This window comes from Rissa tridactyla, chromosome Z (assembly GCF_028500815.1).
Source record: "Rissa tridactyla isolate bRisTri1 chromosome Z, bRisTri1.patW.cur.20221130, whole genome shotgun sequence".
Lineage (NCBI taxonomy): Eukaryota > Metazoa > Chordata > Aves > Charadriiformes > Laridae > Rissa > Rissa tridactyla.
The window spans coordinates 14,629,736-14,656,886 of NC_071497.1; the positions used below are offsets into that span (position 1 = coordinate 14,629,736).

The 27,151-nt window shown below is 44.3% G+C and overlaps 1 protein-coding gene across 3 annotated transcripts in view; it reads right to left on the minus strand.

The window, feature by feature from the left end:
* Positions 1-27,151, minus strand: part of C9orf72 (C9orf72-SMCR8 complex subunit) — an 81,028-nt gene that overhangs the window by 36,149 nt on the left and 17,728 nt on the right. The window contains exon 10 of one of the 3 annotated variants that reach the window (XM_054184897.1): positions 1,694-1,762. The exons of 1 other annotated variant lie outside the window; for it this stretch is intronic. In XM_054184897.1, coding sequence (XP_054040872.1) covers positions 1,694-1,762 — 69 coding nt within the window. Of the gene's footprint in view, positions 1-1,693; positions 1,763-17,976; positions 25,871-27,151 lie in introns of those variants that run through there. One more of the 3 variants, XM_054184899.1, reaches the window with a different exon arrangement.

Sequence of the window (27,151 nt, forward strand, 5' to 3'; positions counted from 1 at the left end):
TCAAGGTTTTTTAGATCGTTGTTTTTATACCACTGTGGATACACACACCACTTCAATGTCTACCTTAACAAGCATTCTATTACCATGTCAGTGTGTACTTCATACCAGAACAACAGGAAAAAAGACACTAAAATTAGAAAGTAAAGATGGTAGTCTAAGAATTAGTAAGTACAGAGATTCAAAATAACTTAAAATTTATTTTAAGAAAAAATTTGATTATGTTTCAAGATCCCCTATCTGGACAGTTTCTTAACCATTTTCCTAGGTAAAAATCAGCTCATATTTTTCAGGGAAGCACCATCTGAAATGTTCACTGTTAGCATTTGTGCTGTGTTGTACTGGTCAATGAAAGGTTGGATCACTTTGAAATACAGCCAGTTGTGAGATGGAAAAGACAAATTGCAGTTCTCACAAGATTCCGAGCTGGAGTAAGGAATGCATGACCAAAGGGTGAGAAACAGAATGGAACTTCATTTCTTACAGCCCTCAGACACACTTCTTTGGTTTCAGCACACTGAGGGTACCACTCAGTCAAGAGCTGGTCTCAAGCCCCTCCAAGCTGCATAAAATGCCTGTTCAGCACTCCCTCCAGTCCCTGATTTAGAGACTGCACTTATCTATCTGCTAGCATTTGTTTTAAAACTTCAGAGCTGCATAATTATGATAGACATATTTTCATTCTTTTGTACCCCCAAATGGCAATAAAATTCCAAAAACAAAAATCCAAACCCAATGCTCACTACAGTGGGGAAAGACATGTTTTTAAGCAGGGAGAGATCCTCTATTACCATGTACGTGGATATACTGCATGTTACTAGCCATAGAATTTGCTACAGTCTTTCTGGATTAAAAACCTGCATCTTTTGATAGCATGAGGGTATCTTCACACAAAACCAGAAAATCCTTTCTTTCTGATTGTATTGGTGCGGTAAGGAAATGCTCTCAACAGCAAAAGTCGCAGATATTTTAAATTAAATCTGAACACAAATTTCCCAGATCAAACAGGTCTTGTAAAGTCTTGACTGAAGAGCTCTATGCTTTTAAAAAGCATGTCCTTATAAAGCTATCTGATTAGCCTGAGTACCTTTTTATCTTTTTGGGGTAAACTAAAGTTATGGTTCAGAAGAGAGGATGACCCAATTTTACACCCTCTCTTCCTCCCTTCCTCACATTTCAATCATCTCACATTCTTGTCTTCTGTAATACTTGTTGAACCTTTTCCTGAGCTCAACAAACCAACAGGAAATTATACAAACAAAACAAACAAGCAAAACCCATACTTTTGTTCCAAGGTAAAGATTTAAACCAGAGTAGAGAAAAGCACCAGTGCATATGAGATCCAGCAGAAAAGAGAAAGGGGAGTGTGGCAGAAAGACTGCTTAACAACCACAGAACAGTGAGCAAAACCTCCTCTTCTGTTGTTATCTGGTCCAAACTCCTTTAAAAGAGCTTCTCAGTTACTCTGTGTAAGACTGACTATTCAGCCATACTCACAGTTCATTCGTAAACCTTTTTCCTTTAATATACTAATGTGCTAACTACCCATCACCAAAGAAGCTTAGTACAGTAGTAAGCTGGCAATTTCTCTGGAAATAAATTTAATTGTACAGTAGTTAGTGTTAAAATTACAGCTCCATCTTACTCATTTCAGCTTTCTCTCTCCATCTTACCTGCACAGGCCTAAGTCCCTTGCTCACAAGAGGCTCACAAGACTCGTATCTGTCAAAGGTACTACTGAAGCATCTGATCCTGAGGTAATATCCTAAAACAGAGAAATGAAAATAACAGTTTGTTTTGTCTGTAAACTATTCCATCTGAGATCTCAGTTTACCTGACTTATGATGAAGACCGCATATTAAACAAAGAACAATACCATGTTTTTCCTGCAACATTATTAAATGATTGCTATTGCTATTCCAAATGACTCTGTGATCCATGTTCCCAGGGTACTTAGCCCTCTCTGCTTCTCCTAACTTCTGTTCCAGAGCACAAGTACCTTCCTCAGGGATCTCATATGATGCTGAGCACTTTGCTGGCAGCTGATAAAGAAACATTTATCATGAGAGAAATATCAGCAAAGGAGCTGAAGTGATTTGGTCCAGTCCCAAGTTTCACATCACTCACTAATGCGCTCTAAGCAGCACCATCTACTACACCAACACCGCAGCAAACAGCATTAAATCATCATTCCAGGCTGCTTGATGCCAAACAACACAACACTGTCTGCATTCATCTCCTTTTGCTCTTTAGCACTTTCTGGAACTCAGATTGCTTAACTGTACCATGTCTACGTTGTGTCCCTCTTCTTTCTGCTCTACCACTCTCTTTGATATGTGCATACTCTCTGTTACAAAACAACAGTTTCCTCCTTTTTTATTTTTTTTTGTGCCAGGACCACTCTTTTCTCTACCATACAGAGTGGAAAAGCAAAACTGTCACAAATGTTGGTCCGCTCAGAAGAGTCTGCGAATTTTAGAATAACATGCTTTGCTATGGTGGAAGAGGACAAACAGGCTTTCCATCTACCTACTGCAGAGCATCTGGCTCATAAACTCTCCCATCTGAGAAGAATGACTGGAAGATTTTCTCATGAGTATCCCTCATTATGTACAAATTATATCGTTGTGTAAAATCACAATTAAATGGCTTGGAAGACAGAAGCAATCCTGCCATCTATGTAAGAAATCACTGCAACTAAGCAAGGGTGGGATGGATCCTCAACCACCCTATATCTGTGTGATAATCATACAGGTAACCTGTTCTTGCTCTAACTTGGTTTAGGACACACCCCTGTATCAGTCAGAACATTTTGTTTATGAAAGCTGCCCACAACCAGCCCCAGAACAGGTTGATCTGACCACCAAGTGGGAGCAAGAAGGCCTCTACATCTTCAAATGCCAGCGGGCAGCAGTCTTGCCAGAAGAAAGACAGATGATCTGCAGGGCCAATTAGCTGCAAGCAGGACTCTCTAGAAGCCTCTGCCAACCAGGCCCACACTGTGCTTGCGTTGCAGCTGTCCTCATTTAAGCCAACAGTAGGTACCTCTAGGGTTTGCTGGTCCTCACACCAGCAATTACTCATTTCTCCATAGTAAGCCCCGGGTCAGCCTCTGAGAGACCGGCTATGAGGTTGTTACATCACAATGCTGCAAAGACTTGCAGAGATTTCAAATCCTGTGCTCCACTAGCAAACAAGAAGTTTAACACAAACCACTCTTCATTGAGCAACCTTGCAAACTAAAAGCAAAATCCAGCATCCTGAGCCTGCCTCTCCACAACTAAAAGACCTGGTGATCAGCTGCACGGCAGGTTTCTTGAGACATTAACTTCATCCTCAACACTAAAAGAACTGCAGCAAAACTGCCGTTTTTAGCAGGCTGCGCCTCAGTGTTTGCCATGCCAGAGGACAGACTCCCAGCCTGCGGTGCTGAGGCTCCCATCCCTTTGCTCAAAACGGGTACAGCAGGACCAGCAAACAGGGCTCTGGATATCCCCTCCCCGCGTCAGAGTACGGTGCGGAAGGGCAGCAGGACGAGTGGGCCAGGAGGGGGGCACCACACTGGGTTTAAATAAATAGGGTGGAGGAGGAAAGACAACCCAAGCCTGACGACTACTTGCCTCCTCCTTCCTCTCTTTAATCGGCGTGCACCCTCGGCCGCCCGATGGTGCAGACCCCGCGCCCTGCCCCACTGTGGCTTCACCCCGCCAGCTCCCAGCCAGGCAACAGGTCGGCGGAGCCAGCAGCTCCCGGAGCAAGGCCGAGCGCACCCCTGCAGCTCTGGAGCAAAGCACGCTGCGACCTACCTTCAGGAAACAAGAAAAGGGGGAAGAGAAAAAAAAACAAACAATCCCCTTAGGGAAAATGCATCTCTCCACGGGCGAGTCGGCTGCCGCACCTACACAGCGCCAGTGACCGGGGAGCCAAGCGGCCCCCCTAGGGACTGTCCCGTCCTCTTACACGGCACCCACCTGCCGCTTCTGGCCGGGACAGCGCGTGGATTTCCCCCCCTTTTCCCCCGAAGGAGGAGGCCCCGGGCCGGCAGCAGACCCTCCCCGGTGGAGGCGGACACCGGCCGAGCCGCCGCGATGGGCAGGTGTGGGCCGCCCCCTCCCCAGGGTTGGGAGGAGGGGGGTTGGGGGGGCACCTCCATTTGGGCTGAGCGGGACCGGGAATGGGCGGTCGGTCGGAGCGCGTTCCCCTGTTAAGTTTGCGGGACGGCGGCACCGACCTCTCCCCTCACAGAGAACGAGCCACCCCCTCACACGCACCGACCCGCCACCCCCGCCTTACCTCCACCCCTCCGGGTGCCACCGCCCGCCCAGGTGCCTTCCTCGCCGGACAGCTAGGGAAAGGAGGCGACGGCCCTACACGCCTCCTCTACCAGGAGCCCCAGCGGCGGCACAGGCGCTGCCAACCGCCCGTCCCGCTCCTGCCGGGCGGCCGAAGCGGCTCGGCGCGGCCCTGGGCGGAGGCCGCCCCCTGGCGGGCGCGGGGCGGGCAGCGGCGGTAGTGGCCGAAATGGCGGCGCTGCCCTGCTTCCCGCTCTCCCGCTGGCGGGCTCCGCCGCGGCAGCGGCCGTCGCCCTCAGGGGAACACCCCGCCTAACTCCGAGGCGGTTGCCCTCAGCTCCCGGGACGCCCCGAGGTTCTCCGGCCCCCTCCTCTGTGGCCCCATCTGAGGGGCAGCCCTACGACTAGCGGGATGAGGCCTAATCCTACACCCTACTTAGCAGAGTTTAGCGGAAAACTTACCTCAGTTTAGGCAACAAACAAGGAACTTTGACCCGTCGTGGAGCATGTAATAAGCAGCGGGGAAGTCTCTACCCCCACCACCGTCTTTAACAGGGCTCTTCATAGACACCAGGCTCTGGAGGAGTTTGCCCTCCGCCACCGTATCGCTTCGCATCGGCGCAGACCAAAGACCATGCGCCCTTCCCTCAGGGGTGGATGGTAAGATAAATAATCGCGTTTGTGTCGCTGTTTTATCAGCTGAAGGGATTTTTGGTTTATCTAATCCATGGCGTTTACGAGAGCAGGCTGATGCACAACCACTTCTATAGCTAAATTCAGCTTTGCAGTTACACTGATTTGACTGTCTCGGTAGGAAAAAAACAAACAAACAAACCAACAAAACACATTCTCCCAGCTGAGTGTGTGTGTGAGTATATATATATATATATATACACACAGCTTGGACAAAAAGCTCTTTTTCATGCTGAGAAAGACTTCAGGGTCTTACACCTTCCCATCTGACCCATCTTTTCTACAGTCAAAAAGAAAAAAAAAGGGGAGGGAAGATAGTGACAGCAGAGACCCATTTCAGTGCCACCCAACTTAAAATAAAACAGCTGTGTGCCAAACTCTTTATTAAGTAAAAAAATGTCAAACCCAACAGCAATGCTGACTGACTTTTGTAAATCCTCTTTTTGCTAAGTGAACAAAAAAATCCCCCTCATTTCAAGCAGCAGAAAAACCATGAGGAACTGTACAGCCTAACAGAGATGCAAGACAAAAAAACATGCAAAATTTAAGGCATTCTTCTGAGAACAAGAACTGCATGCAAGCATTGACAAATGTCCCTGGAAACTTGTCAGTCTCTCCTCTGGAGGAATCATATTTGAGAAGGCATGGGGGAGAGAGCTGCCCACTTCACAGGTTTGTAAAACATTGCAACAAAACAACAAGAAGACTGAAGGCTGCCTCCTTTCCCACTGTGAAAGGCGAAGGTGTCCTCTTTTTCCCCCGCTATGGAGCCCAACCGTACCATCACAGAAGGGCCCAACTTCTGTCTCTCTGCCAAGGGCAGATGGGCTGGGGCAGCAGCTCCCATGTGGCAGAGGCAAAGCCTCAACTGGCCTGTTAGGTGAGAGCTTGGCTTAGGAGCTATTGGCTACCAAACCAGAGAAGAAAAGGTGAATGGGTAACTAAGAAGCTGCCAGCAGTTTGTGATTGGGGGGGGAGACTGAGTTGCTTGGAGGAAATAGCGTATTGCGACTGATTAACTGTTCTTTCCAAACATCTGCAAATAAAGATAGTGGAAGCAACCCTTGTACCTTCACAAACACAGCAAGAACAGCCTGAGAAGTGACCTTTTTCCAAATAATATTTTAGTTTTAGTGTGTCAGCCATTAGGTGTTTCTCACAGAGATATCTGAACAAACAGCAGTAGAAATACTCCTCTTTCCGATAACAGAATAGCCAGTTTAAGTCACTGGTAGAACTGCTTTTTTATCTCATTACCAATTCCCTGCTTTCAGGCAGTGAGTCATACCTGAGCTGTAGCCCAGTTTGACGTTGTTCTTACTGTATCCCATATACCTATGTAGGAAACTGAAGACAGTAAAATACGTGTACAGGGAGTTTGTGGGAGCAGACCCCTGAGGAGGGGTATGTAAAAAAGAGAAATTGCCACACTTAACATTTCCTAAAGTATTTGGAAAGACTTAAACATAATATTGAGACAATGCCAGGTCAAAACCCATGAAATCATTAAAACAATTTTCAGACAAGTTCACTGTTAAAAACAACTGACCAACCTACACAACCTATAGTCGTCCCATTGTCCCAGTATACCCAAAAGTTTAAAGTTTGCATCCCTCTAAACGCTGCATGGAAAGATGTTTTAAAATGCAGTAGGTGTGGTTGACAGGATCCACTTTGTTATATATACTCAAACAAGGATACCCAGTGTCTTTGAGGACAGCATTCTCTTTTCTGTAATTCATAATCATTAAACTGTATCAAGAGCCTGCCAGCTCTGCCTAGGAAGAATTTATTTTTGGTGACAAACTAGAGCCCGGAAAGGACAAACTGCAGACACAATTCTTTTCCTGCGCTTCAATCCACAACTATCACAAATTGCTAGAAGCATTAGTGTACTCCAGCAAGAGCAGGAGTTGAAAGGGACAAAGTGCTTAAAAGCACATCAAGGACAGCTGCCCTTCCAAACAGGAAGATGCCTGCACCTCCCTTCTCTGTAGTCATGTTGTACACTGGATTGTTACCACAGCCACGTTCACCAGCACGCTCCATGGAAATTGCTCCTTTGCTGCTGGGAGAGAAGCCAGAGAGCAGTACTGTGAACCCAATCAATTTACTTCAGCTGAATTTAACCAAGAATCGATTCAGTCATGTATGCTCTATTATTCTAAACGTATACAGCAAAGATGCTGAAGTCAAGGGTCTTTCCTCTTCCTACCACACAAAATACATATCTCAAGAAAAAAAATATAAAAATGAGCAGATCTTCAGATTAATTGTTGTCAGTATGAGCGAACTGAAATGCAATTTAATTCAGCATCAAATGGTTGAGGACTGCTGAGTATCTTCCACTATTGGGAATCCAGAAGGGAGAAAGATACAGATGTGGCAGATCACAGTGGTACAAAGAATCTAAACTAGCAGGAACAACCTGTTGTGATGTTGCTCTGTTTGTGCTTGGATGCTCTGACAGACCCAAGATCTTGCAAGTGGAACTTAAAAGGATTCTTTTCCTATGGCTCTGTTCTGTCTGTTTTTTTTTTGTTTCGGGATTTTGTGCCTGATATGACTGAATTCAAATTGCCTCCTTGGTAGATCACAGTGTTTGTGTATATCTCTTTGTCTACCCTGACATAAATTTGCATAGGAGTTGATGGAATGTACCATCTTCGAGATTTGTATCCCTTAATTAAATTTACAAAACCAGCTAGCAAAATCAAAACTAATTTGGGGACAGTGGGAAGAACAGAAACATGTATGTAAACAAGATGCTCTCATAAACTCTGTTTTCTTGGGAAAGCAGGATAAAATTAGAGCTTGCCTCGTCCTCTTTCAAGTGGCCAGCTTATGGTTTTGATTTGAGTCCACAAGAAATTGCTGTGGCTTTGTTAAACCCAATTTAAACTTGGAGATAATTTTTACTCCATTCTGCATCAAACTTACTGATTTAGTTTTATGTCAAGGCCCTGAATCAGCTTAAACCAAGCCAAAGGAGGCCATTGCTAAATACTGGCTGGTGGAATCAACTGGGGCATTGTCATGGTTTGGGCCAGACTGGCCAATAACGAGATGACTGATGCTCTCCCCTACCTCTCTTTCCAAGGAGAGGAGGGAAAGAGAGAAAGAGATTCATGAGTTTAGAAGGAACTAAACTACTTTGATGAAAACATTAATAATAAAATAAAAAGAAAATAATGAAATAGATAAAATAAATACAGAACCAGTATCAAGCTCCCAGGACGATGATCACATCACTGGCAGGCACTGGGCAAGTCCCAGACTGGACTCAGCGATGGACGGGAACTGGATTCCGGATCTGGATTCAGGAATGCACAGCTCAGGATCAAAGGCAGATGAACAGAGTCCTCCTTGGACACCGGCCATTGAAGAAAGAGGCTGACACATTTGATCCCTCAGCGTTTACACTGAGAATGATGCAGATGGGATAGAATACCCTGTGGCCAGTTTTGGGTCATGTGCCCTGTCCACTTCTCCCCGCAGGTGGGACCCCTCTATGCTTTTCCGCTTCCAGCCCTCCAACAGGGCAAATAACAAAGTTAGCTGACCTTGGCTGTTATACTAAATAAGTATAAGCAAGAGCTCTCTGCATACCAGTCCTTGGCATGAACTATAAACATAGGTCTTATTGCTCTGAGGTCAAACATTTTCTGCACAATATGCTGTTAATTTCAGAGAGTTAGAAGAGGCTTAGCTAAAAAGTAAAATTACTTTTGATTCTGTTTTACTTCAAACCAGGACAGGCATTTAAGAAGTTATTGTTCACAGCAGCTTATTGCCTCCCATTTGGCGATGATTAACACCCCCAAAGCTGAGTCCGCTTTACTAAAAAATAAAGCATCTTCCTTTTGCTCAGCTGCCATCACTGTCAGTTCAGCACAGCTGATTTTGCACTGAAGTAGGTTATAGCAGACTCTCATATCAGGGGCTGTAGGCATGTGAAGCTCCGAAATACTGTGATGAAAAAAACCCTCAGAAATGTAACTTAAACGACTCAATCTGGTTTTGAAGTAAGTATGTTTTCATGTTTATCAGCACCCAATTCTGTGTATATTAGGACTGGCTGTACTACTGACTAAGTTACAAAGCTTTACTGAAACACAGGACTATGTCATGCTACACCCTCTGAGTATATAGCCAATGACATGTAACTAACATGCTATCAGTTCTCTTACAAGTTAAATAAAATACTTTTTTAAAAAACTTTTTTTTTTTTTACCCAACTATTAAAACTAATACCCAGGGCACAAAGGGTACCTTGTGATGCGAGGAAGGAAGAAGGAGAGATTACAGCAAAGTAGCATAATAGAATATGCCTGCCTTTTTACCATTTTTGCCTCACTGACTTGGATGTGTTTATGCAGCAGAATATCTTGAAAGAAGGAAGAGAACACTATGTACCCTTTGTATCTGTAGAGATCTTCCTCTATGGTCACCTTTAAGAATTTTCCTCGTTTTTAATAACCAGCATGACTTGGCTCCCCTGAGCCATCTATAGAAAAACAAACTAGCAAAAAAACTGAAAACAGACAAACAGAAAAAAATGAACACATTCAGATAATCAATCAATGAAATTCTGAATAGGTTAAAGCCACAATGTATGCAAAACTAACTGTATTTTCATATAGGATTATATGTCCTTGCATTCTTTTCAGTTGGTAGCCCATAGAGTACTTCATGTCAATATCCACCATGACTGGCTTAGGATTTTAATGGCTTTTTATTGTTCACAGCATAACCACGCTCTACACAGCATTAAGTTCTGACTTAACTCCGAATTACCGTGCAGTAAAGGCCTGCTGCCGTAACGACAAATTCAACACAGGAATCCTCTTTCACACCGTACTACCACCTTGAAATTCACATGTATGGCACAGGTGTAGCACAGTTGGTTCTCAGATAGCTCTGGCAACATAAAGAGTATCCACCAGCCCAGGCAAGGCCACAACAGGCAGTAGGGCTGGCCTGCAGTAGCTTGGACTGCAACAGCTGTGGCTGCGCTCCTGAGATGTCTGTGCCTGTGTTGAAGGTGAGATGATGCTGGTGTTGCTGAGGGAGAGTCTGAAGTGCAGCGAGGCCAGATCTGCTCTCTCAGGAGCGGGTACCAACACCATATGGCTTGCACCTGCTGATGCAAACAAATGCATCTCTTCCTCGCATTCATTCCTAGCTTTATTTCTACTGCCTAGCCACCTGCTTTACAAGGCCAGGACAGCTCAGAACAAAAAGTGTGGTCTCCACCCGCCTCCCACGTGGGACAGATAGACAATTTACCCTCCCCACCATACACATGTGCACCTGTGACTACAAATAGAAAGAGACCGTTTCTTTCCCATAAAAAAACAAGATGTAGAATTTCTTTTTTTTTTTTAATATGGCGATACATCTAATATGCTTCCAGATGTAGTAAATATTCTTAATATAAAGTCTAAATGCTCTACTCCAAAGTCCCTAGGCTCATATGTTACTGTGGGGTTTTTTAAATTATGGTGATCATACATTGAAGTTGTTGTCATTAAGCAGAAATATTACAGTACTAATCTGCTCTTTGTTATATTTAAGAACTGTGCTACCAGGCCTGATTTTTCACTTGTTCCAAAGCATCACACCCTGGAAATCTCCTGCTGATATACCTGGTAAAAGAACATGGTTTGGCAGGGGAGATTACAAACTGTGTCCCTGTTACCATGAGTGGACTCAGAATCAGCTTTTTCATATATTGACTTATTTTCAATTTTTTAAAATTTTTTTTTTTTTAACTTAAGATGGCTTTCTGCAATTTGGAGGTGTTCCAGCGTATGCAGTGTGGTGGCAAGCAGCCACAGTGAATATAGTGATATAAAAAGCACTGTAAGGCTAGCTTTGTCATTTTTACAGGTGGCTCACAGAGCATCCACAACCAGCTCCTGCACAACGGCTACTACTTGCAACAAGAGCTCTTTGTTCCCAGATCTGGCGAGAGGCAGGACACGAGAAGGGAAGGTACAAGAACTCTGAATAAAACAATCGGATAGCCCCACGACAGCTTTATTAGGGCTGGAATCTTTTTTTTTGTTGATGTTGGCCAGAGATTATGATGATTCTGTCAAAAGCCTAATTTCTTGTTCATTGATTCAGAAAGACAGATATTCCCTCTGCTGATTGTCCCGATAATTATAGCTGCCCATAGAACAATTCATTTCCAGCCGCTGAATGGCTTCAGCAAGAACATTTGGTGGCCTGGTTGCAGTGCCAGAGGCCTGAGCCTGTTTTTGGTGCATACGTGCCATCGGTTGCCTGCCTTCATTCCAGGTCTGTCAAAACTGCCTCAAGACCATGGTGTCTGGACTGAAAATTTGGTGTGGGGGGACAAGAAAAATAACCCATATTTAACTGAGGTCTGACAGCGGCGATAACCTGTGGGTAGGGTACTCAGATACAGTTATTGCTGTCAAAACCCATGGCACTGTCTCGCAGAAAGAATCCCGTTTCGTTTGGAGAGCAGCTCAATCCCAGTGGACTAAATTTGCTGGTGGTTTCAGATGTGAAAGAGAAACACTGCTGAGGTCGAGACCTGCATGAATCATCTTGTTTACCTCTGCTGACTGCCTGTTTCTGCTCACCTGTGGGTTATTCTCACAGGTTTCTGTGGCTGACAGCCGATGGGAGAGGCAAGGACTTGGGTATTTCTACAGTAACACAATCTCTTTAGTGTTTGCTAAGCAGCATGAGTGATGCTAAAATTCTCTCTAGGGAACACAGTACCTAGAGGGAAAAGGCAGCATGTGACCAAATTACTAGCCTTGCTTCTGCATTAAGAAATCTTTTCTAGAACTCTCCAATGCAAAATATAACCCCTCTGCTGGCACTAGGTAATGCCTTCTAGATTTTATCCTGAAGTACGTGGAAACAAGTTTTGTCCAGTCTTTGCAGCATAAACCAAGAAAATCTTCCACTCCTAGCAATAAAGAGATTATATATTTATATGAAGGTGACCAAGACTGGAACTCAGTGCCCTTTGTCCCTTTGAGATTACAGTATTGTTTGCCATTCCTATCCAGCAAAAAGTAAACAGCAAAATCCAATTACCATTTCCTCTAAGTCAAACACTGCTCAAGGCTTCTCTCGGGACAATGGTTGTATTCAAGCTGCTCTCTGAACTTAATCCTGCTCTTATAATTGCGACATCTCTTTAGGATTTATTTGCCAAAAAATGTGTGGATCAGAAAGTGCTGTAATCTCACTGCATTTTGACAAAACAGAAGTCCCTTCCTTTTATTTTTTTTTTAATCCGTATTTCCTCTCCCCTTCTTCTCCAACAAAGCAGATAGAATTTCAGCTGAAGATTAAAATAGCAAATTGCTCTTTGTATCAGAAGCTGTCAGAAGACACAAAAGTTAGCCTTCAAATTCCAAGGCTTTTCTGCCAACGTGACCACCTGGTTAAGGTTGCTTGAGGATAAACACCAGAAACATTGCTTTCCTGGAACTAGTGGCAAAACTGTATCTCCTCCTGGCATTGCTACAACATTAACATAACATGAAGGTACTCTATCGCAAAGCACACATTCGTTCAGTTTCCATCTCCATTAAGAGCTATTTGATTGAGGAGTTTGTTTTCAACCTCTCAAGTCACGTTACAGAAAAGGCACCTCCAAAACCAGTTTTTCCTAATGATCCCATATAGATGACGGATAGGATTGTGATCTCCCCCTCCAACAGGTGAAAACCATTACAGCCTTTAGAGCATCAGCCAGGACTGGCTGGATGCTGGTTCATCTGAGGACGTCAGCTGAACGAATCACTCAAGCCCTGCAAAGTGGAGCCCTCTTTTTCAACCCTTGCTGGCAGCGTTTTGTGAGAGGATGCAATGCACGATGACCTTTTTCAGGAGAGGAAGCAAGGAGATTTCCAGGTAACATCAACCACCAGAAAGCTTATATTCCCACCTAGGCCCAACCTATCCACCAGCACTTGCTACAGTTGGAAATGAGAAAGAGAAATGTTCTGTTTACTGTAGGACACACAGAGATGAAAGATAGATATAGCTACAATGCTATGGAAGAGGCAAGAGGAGCATCATTCATACTCAGAATCCAGCCTGCCTCCTTCCCGGTATACAAGAGCTACTTAAAATACTCCCTTAAGTACGGCTGCTACTAGATCTGTCTCTAAGTTTTCCTCTGACCTATTTCCCTCCACTCTTAGAGGTTTCCCATGGAACTTCTCAGCTCCTTCTTAAAGCTACCATGATCCCTCCTCCAGCTACGCTTAGAGCAGATCATCAAAGGACCACATGCAAAGTCCTGCAAATTCTCTTTGCCCAAGTTCCCAGTGATCCCAGTATTTAATAGAGAAGCCGTACCCCTTTTTGAACAAATTCTGAATTATGTGTCATGAAAGACCCAGTAAGTCCATGCTGTATTAGCTTGGTCTGCCATTATGGGGCAAATACCTTTGGAAAGAGAGAAAAAAATTGAAGTTGTGCAGAATTTCACTACTCTCTAAATATTTCAACCCCATTTTGAAGGGAGGTCCACCGTGAACCAATGTCTGCTGTGCTTTGTTGGTAAACACTTGAAAACATATATGGGGTGCAGAAAAGTTCATGGCATCCTTTGGATATATCTGTATAAATGACCCATCAGAACAGTTTGGGTATGAACATACACTTTAAAAGACCCACATACACAATGGTAAATGTTTTTGCTTGGCCCTTAATCTTACCTGTTGAGTGTTGTCATAGCAGTCTAGCACTTTCCAGAAAAATGTATATGCAACTGGAAAAGCTGTGAATTAATATTGTTTCAGATTCAGGCTGGCCTATTCCCTGTCCTAGTCTCTCCTTTTATTCAATGACACCATTCAGACGCCAGAGCTAATATGGCACCTGGCAGCCCACTTACTAAGTGGGACTTTAAGACAGGAGAGCATTACGTTGCTGCTTGGACAGCTGCACTGGCTGCCTGGAAGTCTCTGGGGAAAATTCAAAGCTTTCAAGGCTCTAATTGTTTTGGATCTGGGTTATTTTATCAGCAGAAGAGGCAGTCAACTTTGAGAAGCCTTGATACAAAAGAGAAGTGGGTGGCAAGGGCGCTTGGATATTCAGGTCTGTTTCTTCCCAGACTGAACTCCCAGATGAGTTATTAAAGCCTATTTTCCAGTCTGACAACTGGGAGAGGGAAGGTTAGGAGAAGCTCTTTGCGCCATATAATTAGTTTATGTGCTGAGTGCAGTAGCATCAGCTGGTAGAATAGATGATTAAATTCTGTTATTTTGATCAATGCTATAAATTACAAAGACAATCCTTGGAAAGACATTTCTGGTGTTTATGTCTTGTAAAACATATCTAAATAAAATGTACTCTTGGAAGTTATTCTCTGAGGGCCTAACAAATTCAGAACAGTAAATAGTTTAAATTTGATTTCAGACTTTTATGGTAAGACAGGCCATGGAGCATACTGTCATGTGTTTCCCTTTAAAAAAAATAAGTTATTATACTCTTAATTCGCTCTTTTATCTGAAGACAACACTACCATCTTCCATACAAGGAAGGTTGCCTTACAGGCCAAAGCATGGACAAAGTGCCGGTTCAGTGAAAGAGATGGAACAGCAGGCACCAAGACAAGCGGACTGATGCCCCCAAGAAGGGCTCAGACCCCTGCATAATGCAGTGGGAGCAGGAAGTATTAAACTTCATTCTTTACCTGTCACCTGGTTCTCTCTTTCACCCTGAAGGCTGCAGCCTCAGTGCATTTCAGCTTTCCGCAGGGATATGTTGGCTAACCTTACCTGCACAGGCTAGCAGGGCAGAATCACTCTTTGCTGTCTGCGCTGTTTCGCTGCATTGGATCTATGGGGACATCCAGAAGAGCACAATAACTCTTCATTGCACATGCAGTAATATCACCTGGGTCCTACAAGTTTTGCAAAGTTATTCCTACCACAGCAGTTTAAGGAAAGGCAGGGGCCCAGTACTGCCTTCAAAACTAAGCAAGGTACTCCTTCGTAAACTAAAGGAATCAGGTAAATACAGCTCCAAAACACAGTTAAACCACAAGGCTTCAAGGCTTACATTTTCCAAGGTGACTGTCTCCTTCAGACAACATCAAGGACTGACTTAATAATAGAGGCAGTATTCGTAGTCTAAAATCTCATCTTAGAGCACATGACTTCCTTTTTTTAATTAAGTTACTAGCTTTAATAATAGTCCCATCTCTCAGTGCACCAATTTCATGACCATAGGTAAAATATGATGTACTTATTCATTAAAAAGCAGGTAGCAGCACTCCTCTTCATCTCTCTGAGATATGGAAATGTGGGCTAATCCATCACAAGGTAAGACTGTGCATTCCAGATGGTGAAAAGGACTAATGAAAAGGAGTGGGGAATGCATTTCAAAATACAGAGCTAGGCTAGATATCCCTGTGGATTATCTGCAGTGGTACGATTTGCCTAGGAAATATAATTTTCTAAGGAAAAGCAGAGGGGTTTGAATAAATGAAATAAAATGTGCATAAATGGGCCCTACCTGCATGCAGAAATCTTGGTGTAACTCCAGTGGTGTTGTACAGACCTGAGTGTGAAGCCCTGTCCAGACACTTTAATTTGGTTTCAGGGCGATTAAATTACCAAACTTTGTGTAAATGCACTCCTAGACTACATAAAAAATCACTGGTTATCCATATCCAGATGGCCAAGCAACCTTTTACATCAGTCTAATGGGAAGGACTTCAAATCACACTGAACATAAAAGGAAAGTGAAGAATAAAACTCAAGTTGCAGTTCCCAGTGCCATTTTGCACCTTAACTGAAAGCTCCATCAACACTGCTCTGTCCTTGCTGACCGCACAGTACATGCGCAGTAAGATAGAGAACGTGGTAAGGTAATGCTTTAATTCCTTCCATCCATAGGCACATGGAACAAAAAAGGCGGACCCTTCTGGTACTGGAAACCCTTGGTGGCTTGTGAGTCAGAGACTTTATATTCTAGAAAAAAGATTTGGAACTGAAGAGAAAAAACATCAGTGTCAGCCCCAAAGTCTCCTTATGTATAAATTCCATCTGCTTTTTTAATCATTTGTATTGCCACTTTAATACTTGTATTGCCATTTTTTACTAAACTGATGCAAGATGTTCCTGTCATCAGGGATTACAATCTCACAGTTTTAGCTTCAAGGAAGTCAGTACAGGAGCACTGTTTTTGCTCACCAAGTTCCATCATGATTTTCAGATTCATGCATGGTCCCCTGAGCCTCTCTGAATCTGGGGTCCAAAGAGATGTGTTTTTTAAATCCAATCAAATCGTGAATTCAGTGAGGTCTTCATTGCCTAATGAGGACCTTGAGGTGAGCTTGCTCATGACAAAACACTCTTTACAGGTACCTCCAAAGTAAAGACACAGAAGAGGTATGAATCCTAGTCTGATAATATTGGAATTCACTGTTGTATTACATCATAGTTTTTTCATCAGTCTTCCCCGTCAAAGGGAAGGGAGTTTATAGGGCCAATCAAATCTGGGTTTATAGGGCCAGTCAAATCTGGCAAATCAACAAATGGCTACAGCCGGGGGTTTTGCTACATAGACCATGGGACTTGCTTTGAGAAACATGGTCTACTGGGGCCTGATGGGGCCAGAGAGGGGAAGAGTATCTTGGATCAGAGGCTTGCCAAGCTGGTGAAAAGGGCTTTAACTGAAGTTGTTGGGGTAGGGGAACCTCAATCCATCCCACTCCTACCAGTATGATGCTAGTGCCAGTAATAGATGCCCAGAGCCTGGAGAAAGGCCACAGATCAGCAGCAGAGCACCTGGAGAGCAGCACAAAGGAATGCCAGCCACTCCAGCCAATAAGTGAGCTTCACTGGGGGCACAACTTAAATGCCTCTATGCAAACACACGCAGCATGGGGAATAAATAAGAGGAGTTAGAGATGTGCACACACCTGCAGGGCTATGATATTACTGGCATCATGGAGTTGTGGTGGGATGGCTCCTATGGCTGGAGTTGGAATGGAAGGATACAGGCTCTTTAAGGAAGGACAGGCAGGGGAGATGAGGAGGGGATGTCTCCCTCTATGTCAATGACCAGCTGGAGTGCATGGAGCTCCACCTGGGAATGGATGAGGAGCTGACCGAGAGCTCATGAGTCAGGGATGGATGAGGAGCTGACTGAGAGCTTACAGGTCATGATTAAAGGGAGGGCAGGGACAGGTGACATTATAGTGGGGGGTCTGCTATAGGCCACCTGACCAAGAAGACCAAGCCGATGAGGGCCTTTATAGACAGATAGGAGCAGCCTTGCATTCACAAGCCCTGGTCCTCATGATGGGCTACAACCACCCTGATATCTGCTGGAGGGACAACGCAGCAGGGCATAAGCAATCCAGAAGGTCCCTGGAATGGGCTATCCCCAAGTGATACACGCACGAGTGAGGAGAGGTGCCATGCTGGACCTTGTTCTCACCACCAAGGAATGTCCGGTGGGGAATGGGCAGCCTTGGATGGAGATTGTGGACTTTAAGATCCTTAGGGTAGGGAGGAGGGCGCACAGCAAGCTCGCTACCCTGGACTTCAGGAGAGCAGATTTTGTCCACCTCAGGGATGTGCTTGGCAGAGTACCATGGGATAAAAGCCCTGGAGGAAAGAGGGGCCCATGAAAGCTGGTTAATATACAAGGATCACCTCCTCCAAGCTCAGGAGTGATGTATCCCAACAAAGAAGTAGTCAGGCAAAAACATCAGGAGGCCTACTGTCCATCACATTTGAGAAGTTGTGGCAGCCTGGTGAAGTTCCCACTGACTTGAAAAGGGGAAACATAACCCCCATTATTAAAAAGGGGGAAAAGGAAGACACAGAGAACTACAGGCCAGTCAGTCTCACCTCTGTGCCCAGCAAGATCATGCAGCAGATCCTTCTGAAAACTCTGTGAAAGCACATGAAAAATATGGAGGTGATTGGTGACAGCCAACATGGCTTCACTAAGGGCAAATTGTGCCTGACAAATTTGGTGGCCTTCTGTGATGGGGTTACAGCAATAGTGGGTAAGGGGAGAGCAACAGATACCATCTATCTGGGCTTGTGCAAAGTGTTTGACACTGTTCCATGTGACATCCTGGTCTCCAAATTGGAGAGACATGGATTGGATGGATGGACCACTCGGTGCATAAGGAATTGGCTGGATGCGCGCACTCAGAGAGTTGTGGTCAATGGCTCAATGTCCATGTGGAAACCAGTGACAAGTGGCATTCCTCAGGGTTCAGTACTGGGACCAGTGCTGTTTAACAACTTTGTTGGTGACCCTTTAACCCAGAACACTATTAGGAGCAGTTACCATACACTCCCAAGAAAACTTGACAGCAAATGAAATGTCTCCTTCAGAGAAATCACTTATTAAAGCAAATTAAATTATTAAAACATAGCATAGAATTCCTGTTCTGGACCACCTTCAAGTGGCTCACCACAATCACTTAACACTGATTAATGACGTATAAACCTCATCACCTTTTATCTCTGCAGCTGCCTGCCTGTAGAGTCATTTGTACTCATCGCTGCAATCTCTTAATAAGAAAAGTAAAGGTAACAACCCAGAGCATCAAAAAGCTGTCTAAAACCCACACCATCTAGGTGACGGTACAGTCACCAGAGCTGTTTTTTTCAGATATGCTCAGCACACCAAGCTGAGACCCTGAGATGCTGCCACAATGTACACAAAGTCCTTCCATCTTGTGGTGGGTGGCATTAGCGCTCTCCTGGCTCAGGAATCATGGAAACACGTAGATCTTGCCCTTGGTTCTCTTTCCTGCCCTCACCTACAGCTTCCCCCCTGCCCTGAGCCAAGCAGATTTTGAACATGAAACGCTAAAAATATCCTTGTTCTGAAGTCTGTCCTTAAGTCAGTGGAGTCTGCGCTGCTTAACCTTATAGACATGGTCTCAGACAGTGTAAGAACCAGATGGATCTTGCTCTTGTTGGAAAAAAATAACAATGCTGGTTTTAATAGTGGCTTTATTTTTCTCCAGCCATTGGCGAGAGTTGACATGCAGAATAGTCAGCATTCCACAATTTCTGCCCACAAGCAAGTGTGAGATGGCTCCAAGATGCCTTGCTCCTCTGTACTGAAGTTTTCTAATGAGAAGCCAAACTTCTGAAAACTGGAGATGCTGCAGCACATAAAGCCCTTAGAGAGGAACCCTGTAATACTAAAGTGGAAGTGGAATTAAATCAGGCTGCATTGGAAATGCAGGAACCTACAGCAGTGAACATAGTAATGAGTTCCTTTCTGTAGACTGTTCCAAACAAATTGTGAAAAACTTAAAACATACTAAGTTTTTCCACGACCTCATCCCATGGCTCGTATCAATAGATGTTTTTCAGTCTACTTCAATAGCCTCTGATCAAGCCATTGGTCTTTACAAGCATTTAGATATATTACAATAGTTTAAAAAATTCTTCTCATAATAAAGCACATACAGAAATATTTGGTCAGGCATGTTTCTGCCTGCTTTTTTTTGATGCATGCTGCATGAATTTTCTGCCAGAAATAAAAATGTTCCCTGCATTCAGTGATTATCTGGGAGGGAGCAGAAAGGAGGAAGGAATTGGATAACTGCATTTCAACAATCGTCTACCACGAGAAAGAAAAGCATGGTAATCCAAACCAGATGTGAGGAAGAAAACAGAGGCACATAAATACCATCATTTGAATATCTATTCCACCACTCAGATTTTTTTTTAACGCTGAAAATCCAAATACATTCATTGCAAAACCAGAACATTTTTCTAACTAGAGGCAGAGATCTCAAAACAGATTAATTTCTGCCCCATGCCATGCTACCTTTGAACATAAAGGCCTGTTGATACTCCTTTCTCCTCTTCTTTTGGAGCTTCCTGGATAATTTCCTTTCCTTTTCCCCTTTTTCTTTTCCATTTTCCCCTTTCCGGTATCCCTCTTCCCTTTTAGTTTCACTTGCACCCCTGTACCCGTTACTTGTGATCAGAGGGTACATCTACAGCACTGTTTCAGTTCACAGCAGGAAAGCTCTCCTGAAATCATTCACCTGATCATCCATCCCTCCTTACTGTAGTTTGTGTCACCTAATGAACTGCATAAAATGGATTTCATCCCATTAAACTGGATGGGAAGAGGCACTCCAGCAGCTAGTGAGCAGTCAATGTATGGGGTGGAACTAAAGCTCATCTGAAGTGAAACTGGTGAAACACGTACAGTGTGGACTTCAGGTCCTCAGCACCAATTATTTTGCTCTGTGAAATGACTCCCACAGCATTTCACCAAACGCCAACAGGATGTAAGATTGCACTGGAGTAGCCACACACCCACTAGTGTTGTTCTGTGTGCTGTGAATGCATCCGCTGGTTTTCATCTCAGTGTTACGGTTATCATGCACAGCTTTGACATTCTTAGTCTCCCTTTGCATCTTTTGACCACCGGGCTCCCAGCACACCACGGATGGTTTCCCTCTGCTCCGCATCCCCAGCATCCTTTTCCGTCTTGGTCCTCCCCTTCCAAGAAGGCTTTGGCTCAGTTTCCCTGACCTCCATGGATAGGTCTTTTTTTTCACCTTCCCACTTAGAAAGAATTTCATGCCTAACCACTCCAAGTCCTCCTCCTTCCACCCAAATCCTTTGTTCGCGCTGGAGTAAATGCTGCCCTTTCAGCCCAGCCATAACCATGCAGTTTGCTTTTGCTGCGTCATTGTGCTGTTCTTCCCAGCTTCTTCCTCAAAATATTCTGTGAATTCTCTTTGCAAACAGAGAGCATTTGAAATCCCACCGTCTGCTCCTCGATTGGTTCGGTCACAGGCTCCACCGACTGCAGCAAGGCTGTTCCCAGCAGCTGCCTGCAGACAGACAGGAGGTCTGTGTGCACGGAGCGAGGCAGAGGATGGCGTTGTGACCCCTGGCACCCAAGTTATCTAAAAGCCTCCTTTTCATAGCCTGAAGAATCGATCTTTCATTGGACAGCAGAATAACACTGGCTTGTGTTTCAGGAAAGAAGTAGCCCTGTTTGGATTTGAATGCAAAAGTGTTTTCAGTCTCTGCACAATCAGGCTCTTTGGACTTGACACAAATGGCCTCAAGTGAAAAATACTTAATTCTTCTCCATTTAAACTGTTGTAAGGCCATGGGGAGATTTCCCCTTCCATAGGAAAATCTCTCTGTCCCTCAGTGAGGTGTGGAGCCAAAAGGCAGAACTGGAGTAACAGAGGCTGGTGGGAGGTGATCTGGGTTCCCATCCTGCTCTTCTTCCTCGGATAAGCCACATTTGCGCTGGGGCTCAGAGCACCAGACTCTTGCCTCTTGGGATCTTTCTTCAGTCTCCTGCAAAATAATTTAATCTCTCTCCTTCTGTGCCAGGCGCCAGCATTTTATTGTTTTTTTTAAAGCTTATTTCATAGCCTTGCCTGGAACCAAGCAGGTGCGGGAAGCTCAGCAAACGGCCGAGACCAGCTGGACCACCTGCCTCCTCGCACAGACGGGGACCAGCCTGCAGCTTTCAGAAACAGGGCTGAAGCTCTGTTTCAAAAACACTGCTATCAGGTTTCTCTCTGATTACAGCCCGTGGCTTCAGCATCACTCTGGTAGCTCTTGGCTGCCCAAGGCTAGCTGCAAAAATTGCTGCAACTTCCAAATATTATCCTTTGTAGAAGGGTCGTGCTTAATCCAACACACATACCTTTTGGCGTCTGTCCCAGTGCATTGGTTTTGTAATAGGTGCCATTACTAAGCATCAGAAATTTAACAAAAACAAGGGGACTAAAAAACAAAAGTTTTGAGCAAAATGAAAGGCACCTCTGGTATTCAGTTTCTGAAATGGCACTCTCAAATAAAATTGTCAGCAGAGAAAGCATAACAAAGCCACATAAAATGCAGGAACATTTAAGACAGCCTCCACCAACACAACCATCCACTCAAAGCACTGCACAATTTTTTATGTGTACACACTCTTGATTAACAAAAATCCATAAATAAAAGACTAGATATGCTCTCACACTAACGTGTAAAGCTAGTCCTATAGACTTGGCTGCGTTTTTTTCTGTAATAAACACATTAACAAGCTGGCACTTCTCCAGAACTAATTAAAGACATTATGTTGTCACCACATCCTTAAGACCAGTCAAACAAACAGACATTTCTTTTCACACGTGACAGACTGGTTGGTTTGTTCACAAACGGACAAAGAAATCTATTGAAATATGCGTAGATGGGAACGAAAACTGGATGATTAGTTTGAAAAGAGACACTGAAAGTTAACAGAGTCTATTAGCTACAATTTGGATTTTTTTTTGTTCATTTCTTTTCTTAAATGCATTATCAGAAAGGTGACTGGAATGCTTCATTATATTTATGTCACATCTTCATAGTTTACATCATATTTTTATACATCTATGTGAAAATTTTGCCTGCAATTTACATTTGTAATACATCTGTAATACATCTGTAATACATCGGTAATACATCGGTAATACATGTATTACAGCCAGATGCTACAGTCATGCGGGCTGCAACTATCCTAAAAAACATCCAGAAATATAGCTGCCTTTTTGTGGAGAACTTGAGGGACAGTGAAAGGCTCTGAAGTACAATTCACATTTTACAGATCCACCACGGGAACAACCAGCTGGCATCAAAGAGCAACTTCATTTGAGGGAGTCAGAGGAAAACCAACACACGTGAGTGTGCTGCAGTCAAGACATGCTAGCATCGTGGATCCCCGAACCATAACCACCAGCTTGTTCTGTGAGGTGCTGTTCTACCACCCCATGCTCCTCTACCCTATAAGGAGCCTCTCTGTTTCCCCATCCTGGAGGTCCTGGCACCAAAAGGTGCCTCACAGCTTCATTCAGTTGGCTTCCTGCACATTCTGGAGCTCACAACCACCTTGACATCAGCAAACCAGAGCTCCAGTGGGGCGCGTGGCCCCACGGCAGCCAAGGTCCTATGCGGAACCTGCGACAGCCTGCCACAGAAGTGTGAAAACGAGTTATTCTGCTGCCTTGGTATGTAAACAGCTGGTGCACATGGCAAGAACCTGCTCGTGCTTAATAGGAGCCAGGCAGGGGAATGGAGGCTGAAGTAAAGTAATTACGACTAGGAATTGAGTAAGTCCAGCCAGGCTGAAGTGAATAATGGTAGGGGAACTTTGGGGTGCAAAGCCACCAACACCGAGCATTGCTATTGGTAAAGCCACATATGCCAAATATTGCCCAAGTCACAGTATCAGAAATACCAAATTTGGGTGCAGATGTAGCAAAACTAGGACCACTGGTAAAAAGCAATTAGGTGTGGGGTGTTCAGAGGAACTCAGTGGGGGGAGGAAGATGCAAGGATGGCAAAAAAGTCAGCTTAAAATAAGAAAAAATAAGGAGGGAGTAAGGTCTGAAATCAGGCAGAGAAAAAAGGAAGATGGATCCTCCAGCAGCAGGAGCACGGAGGGCTGCAGACAGCAGCAATGCTGACCTGCGTACCCCAGAACACTGGGATGCCAGAGGGACACTCCTTGGACAACCCACCATCGGGTCTGTGTCCATCAGATTTGGTGTAGGAGGAAATTGACTTGCACCGCCACACTAACAGATTTGTAACTTGATTGTGATTACGCGTCTGTGTGTTTCACTGGACTTCAAACTTATAATTAACAGTTTCATAGTCAAGCCTGGTACTCTGCATTGTTATGTAATTACAGGCTGGTATATCTAATTGCCTAGATCACTGATAATTTTGCCGTCCCACCCATTTCCTTCTAGTGTGGTCATTAATCAACAAACACGTTAATCAGTTTGCATCAGCTACCTCTCCAGTCTCCAGCCTGAAGGGGAAGTGTCAGACCTTGGCAGTAGCAACGCTAAAACCAGACTGAACCCAAAACATTCCTCAGCCTGCCAGTGCCCAATTCTCTGCCAAAAACTGGTATGAAGTTAATTAGTCATTACTTATTGTCCAGGTCCTTAGTACTCTGTGTGGTTTGTCTGTGAAGCTGCCCTTGGCTACTAAAAAAACCCAACCCAAATGCTGGAAGGTCCCTCCTCCAGAATCTGGGTTATCAGAAGTTATTTCCAAATACTGCTGTCATAGAGATAGGGAAGGGGACGTCAGCAGGAGACAAGGTGATGCAGGAGCAATCTCCAGTGAAGAGGCAGCCTGAGACAGGCAGAAATCTCAGCAAGGACAAATGCTTCGCATCCCTGTGGACGAATGTGGAAGGCTGAAACTGCAGTTCCATCAGTCAGCTACGCCACTGAACGTTTTGGCAGAAATATTGAATTGCTGTATGTATATGCTGCAGTACTAAATTTCAGTATTCCCTGACCTGTAATTTCTTACATTGCTGCTTCCACTGAAAACCAAAAGTCTGGCAACTGTTAGTCATATTTCACTGAAGCTGGAAAAGACACTCTGTTGTACCATAATGAGACAATTTTCTAAATGGGAGAGAAGCTGGCACTGAACTTAAAAGTTTCACAAATTAGCTTTTGGCTGTTGTACATTTTCAAACATTTTGGCTTATTGTTAGATAGAGGTTAGGGATGAAGCTTCAGACATTCGCCTTTGAGATATCACTGCTTCACAGCATCAAGCTTTTACTTTGACACTCAGCTAAAAATATCCTAAGTAATTTTACCTAATTACCATTTATATGTCTACATTCCTCTCTCTTAAGAGTCCTTGCTTCCTTGCTACAGATAGATGTTTCTACAAAAAGTCATGTTTCAAGTACCTAAGGATAGGCTGCCATTAATTTTAACACATGTGCTTTAGATACATATTCCTGACATCTAAACTTTTCTTTCTGGCTTTCGCACGTTAGCGCACCCACTGTTTCAATGGTGAATCCAGCGTCACCTTTAAGCTCTTGCACACCTGTGCTCTCACAGTGGAGTTTATTCAGCCCCTGCTTTTTATCTGTGCGATTGGAGAACTGACCAGACAATGCCATGAAAAACATCAATGGAAGCTGGCTTGGTCCAAGCAGGGGGCTGGACGCACTACCCTCCAGAGGTCACTGCCCACCGCAGCTCTTCTCTGGTTCTTGACACCAGTGGCTGCAGCCTGCCTGCTGGACCGTAGCACCACAGGACATTTTGGGCTGGCAGGGACCTGAGAAGGTCTCCAGTCTGACCCCTGCCCAGGGCTCAGGCCATTATCCTGGGGGGGCTGGAAACCCTCCAAGGAGGGAGATGGCACCTCCTCCCTGGGCCCTGGCCCTGCCCAGCTTTTCTCTGGTTCTCCAGTCTCTCTGGCCCTGCCAGCTCACAGGACTTTCTCCCCAGAGCTGCCTCTGGACTCACTGATGGTCCAGGTCCTTCTGGACAGCCACCCTGCCCTCTTGCATATCAACTGGTGCCCCCCAGTTTGGTGCCACCTGCAAACCTGACAGGGTGCCCTTGGTCACCTTCCCAGGTCACAGATAGAGATGTTAAGCAGGAGAGGCTGCAGGGCAGACCTTGTGGGACCCCACAAGGCACCAGCCTCCAGGTAGATAAGCCCCAGTGACCATCACCTCCAAGCCCCACCACCCAACCAGATGTTCACCCCTGGTGGGGCACCCACCTAGACTCTAACATCCAGCTTGGCTACAAGGACATTGTGGGAGAGTGCTGGAAGCCCTGCTGAAGTCAACGTAAATGATATCCCCTCTTCTCCACTTGTCCACAAATCCAGTCTTTTAATCACAGAAAGTAATGAGGTGGGTGAAGCATTATTCACTCTTGGTCAAGCCATGGTGACAGCTCCCAATCACCTTCCTCTCCCTCATGTGGCAAGACACATGCTGCAATGATTTTCTCAGGTGCCTGAGTGAAACTGGTCAACCTGCAGTTGCCCAGATTGTCTTTTGGCCCTTTTCCAGTTGTCAGGGTCCTCCTGTCATGTCAGGTCCTACATGACAATAAAGATAGAAACATCTAAAACAAGGGAGCAATTACCTGTTGCCATTCCACGCGTTTAAGTGGAAATTTCTCTTTCAAAGGTTAAAAGTTCTTGCAGGGTAGCTCTATTATTCTAGTTGGAACTGAAGTCAGAATTACTCGATGGTTATCGGCAGGATTGTGTCCTTTTTACATACTTCTGAACTTTAATTGAAGTTTTCTGTGTTTGAAACCTCTGTACATGCATATGAGCAGTATGGCTTTGAGAAGCAAAATAATTACGCCCTTTAACCAAAGTATCACATAAACAACCTTGTAAACACGGACATGCTGCCATGGAGTTTCCTTGGTGTGTTGCCCAAGTAGGAGGCATAACAGCGTGTGGCTCTATGCCAGGACAGAGGTAAATCACATGATGTGCAAAAACCTACTCTGCAGACTAATGGATATGGTTTATGCCTCTTTACTGTTTACTGTTGAAGAGAGGACAAAGTACATTCTTTGTAGGCTCTGAGTAGACAATAGAGGAAAGCGACATGCCTGTATGACATAGCCCTCATATTGTCGACCACTTTCCTTTGTCTTCATAGATCTGAGAATAGGAAGTGAAATCTTTTGAATGCTTTTTCCCAGTAGAGAATGGAGTGCAGACATCCTGGCACACTGCTGGTGTATCATACTGATGGCTCAGGGACAAGAATATTACCAAAAGATGCATTTTGCTCTGGAATAAAACTGACATTACAAGACATTGATATATAGACCGGGAATATCCTCTGTGGTCTCAACAAGAAAGACATTCCAATGGATGTCTTTCTGTGCTACCTCTGTAGATATGCAAAGACCAGGAATCAAGATCAAGGAAAACGTGCTACTAAAAATGCTCTAAACCGCTACTCCCCTTTCACGTCCAACCGGAAGAAATAAACTTGCTCTATTCTTTTAACTGTAAGGAACTAAAATCCTGAAGTAAGGTATTCACTGACTGCTAGATATAAATGAACTCCTTAAAACATTTCTTAATTCTCACATATGCAATTAGGACTTTTTAACAGTAGAGGCTAAATTCTTATTTGAGCACATCAGAGGCATAGCAAGTCCCACCAGTCTCAGTCTGAAATGAGCAAATCCTTAACAGAAATGGAGGAACTAAATAACATATGGCTTTCTATCAATTACAGTCTATGATTCACCATCTCAGCAAAATTTTTAATTTAACAAGAAGGCATAAGGTTTCTTCTTTATTTCACAGCATAAAAGATAATGATTCTATCAGATACAGAAGAGAAAC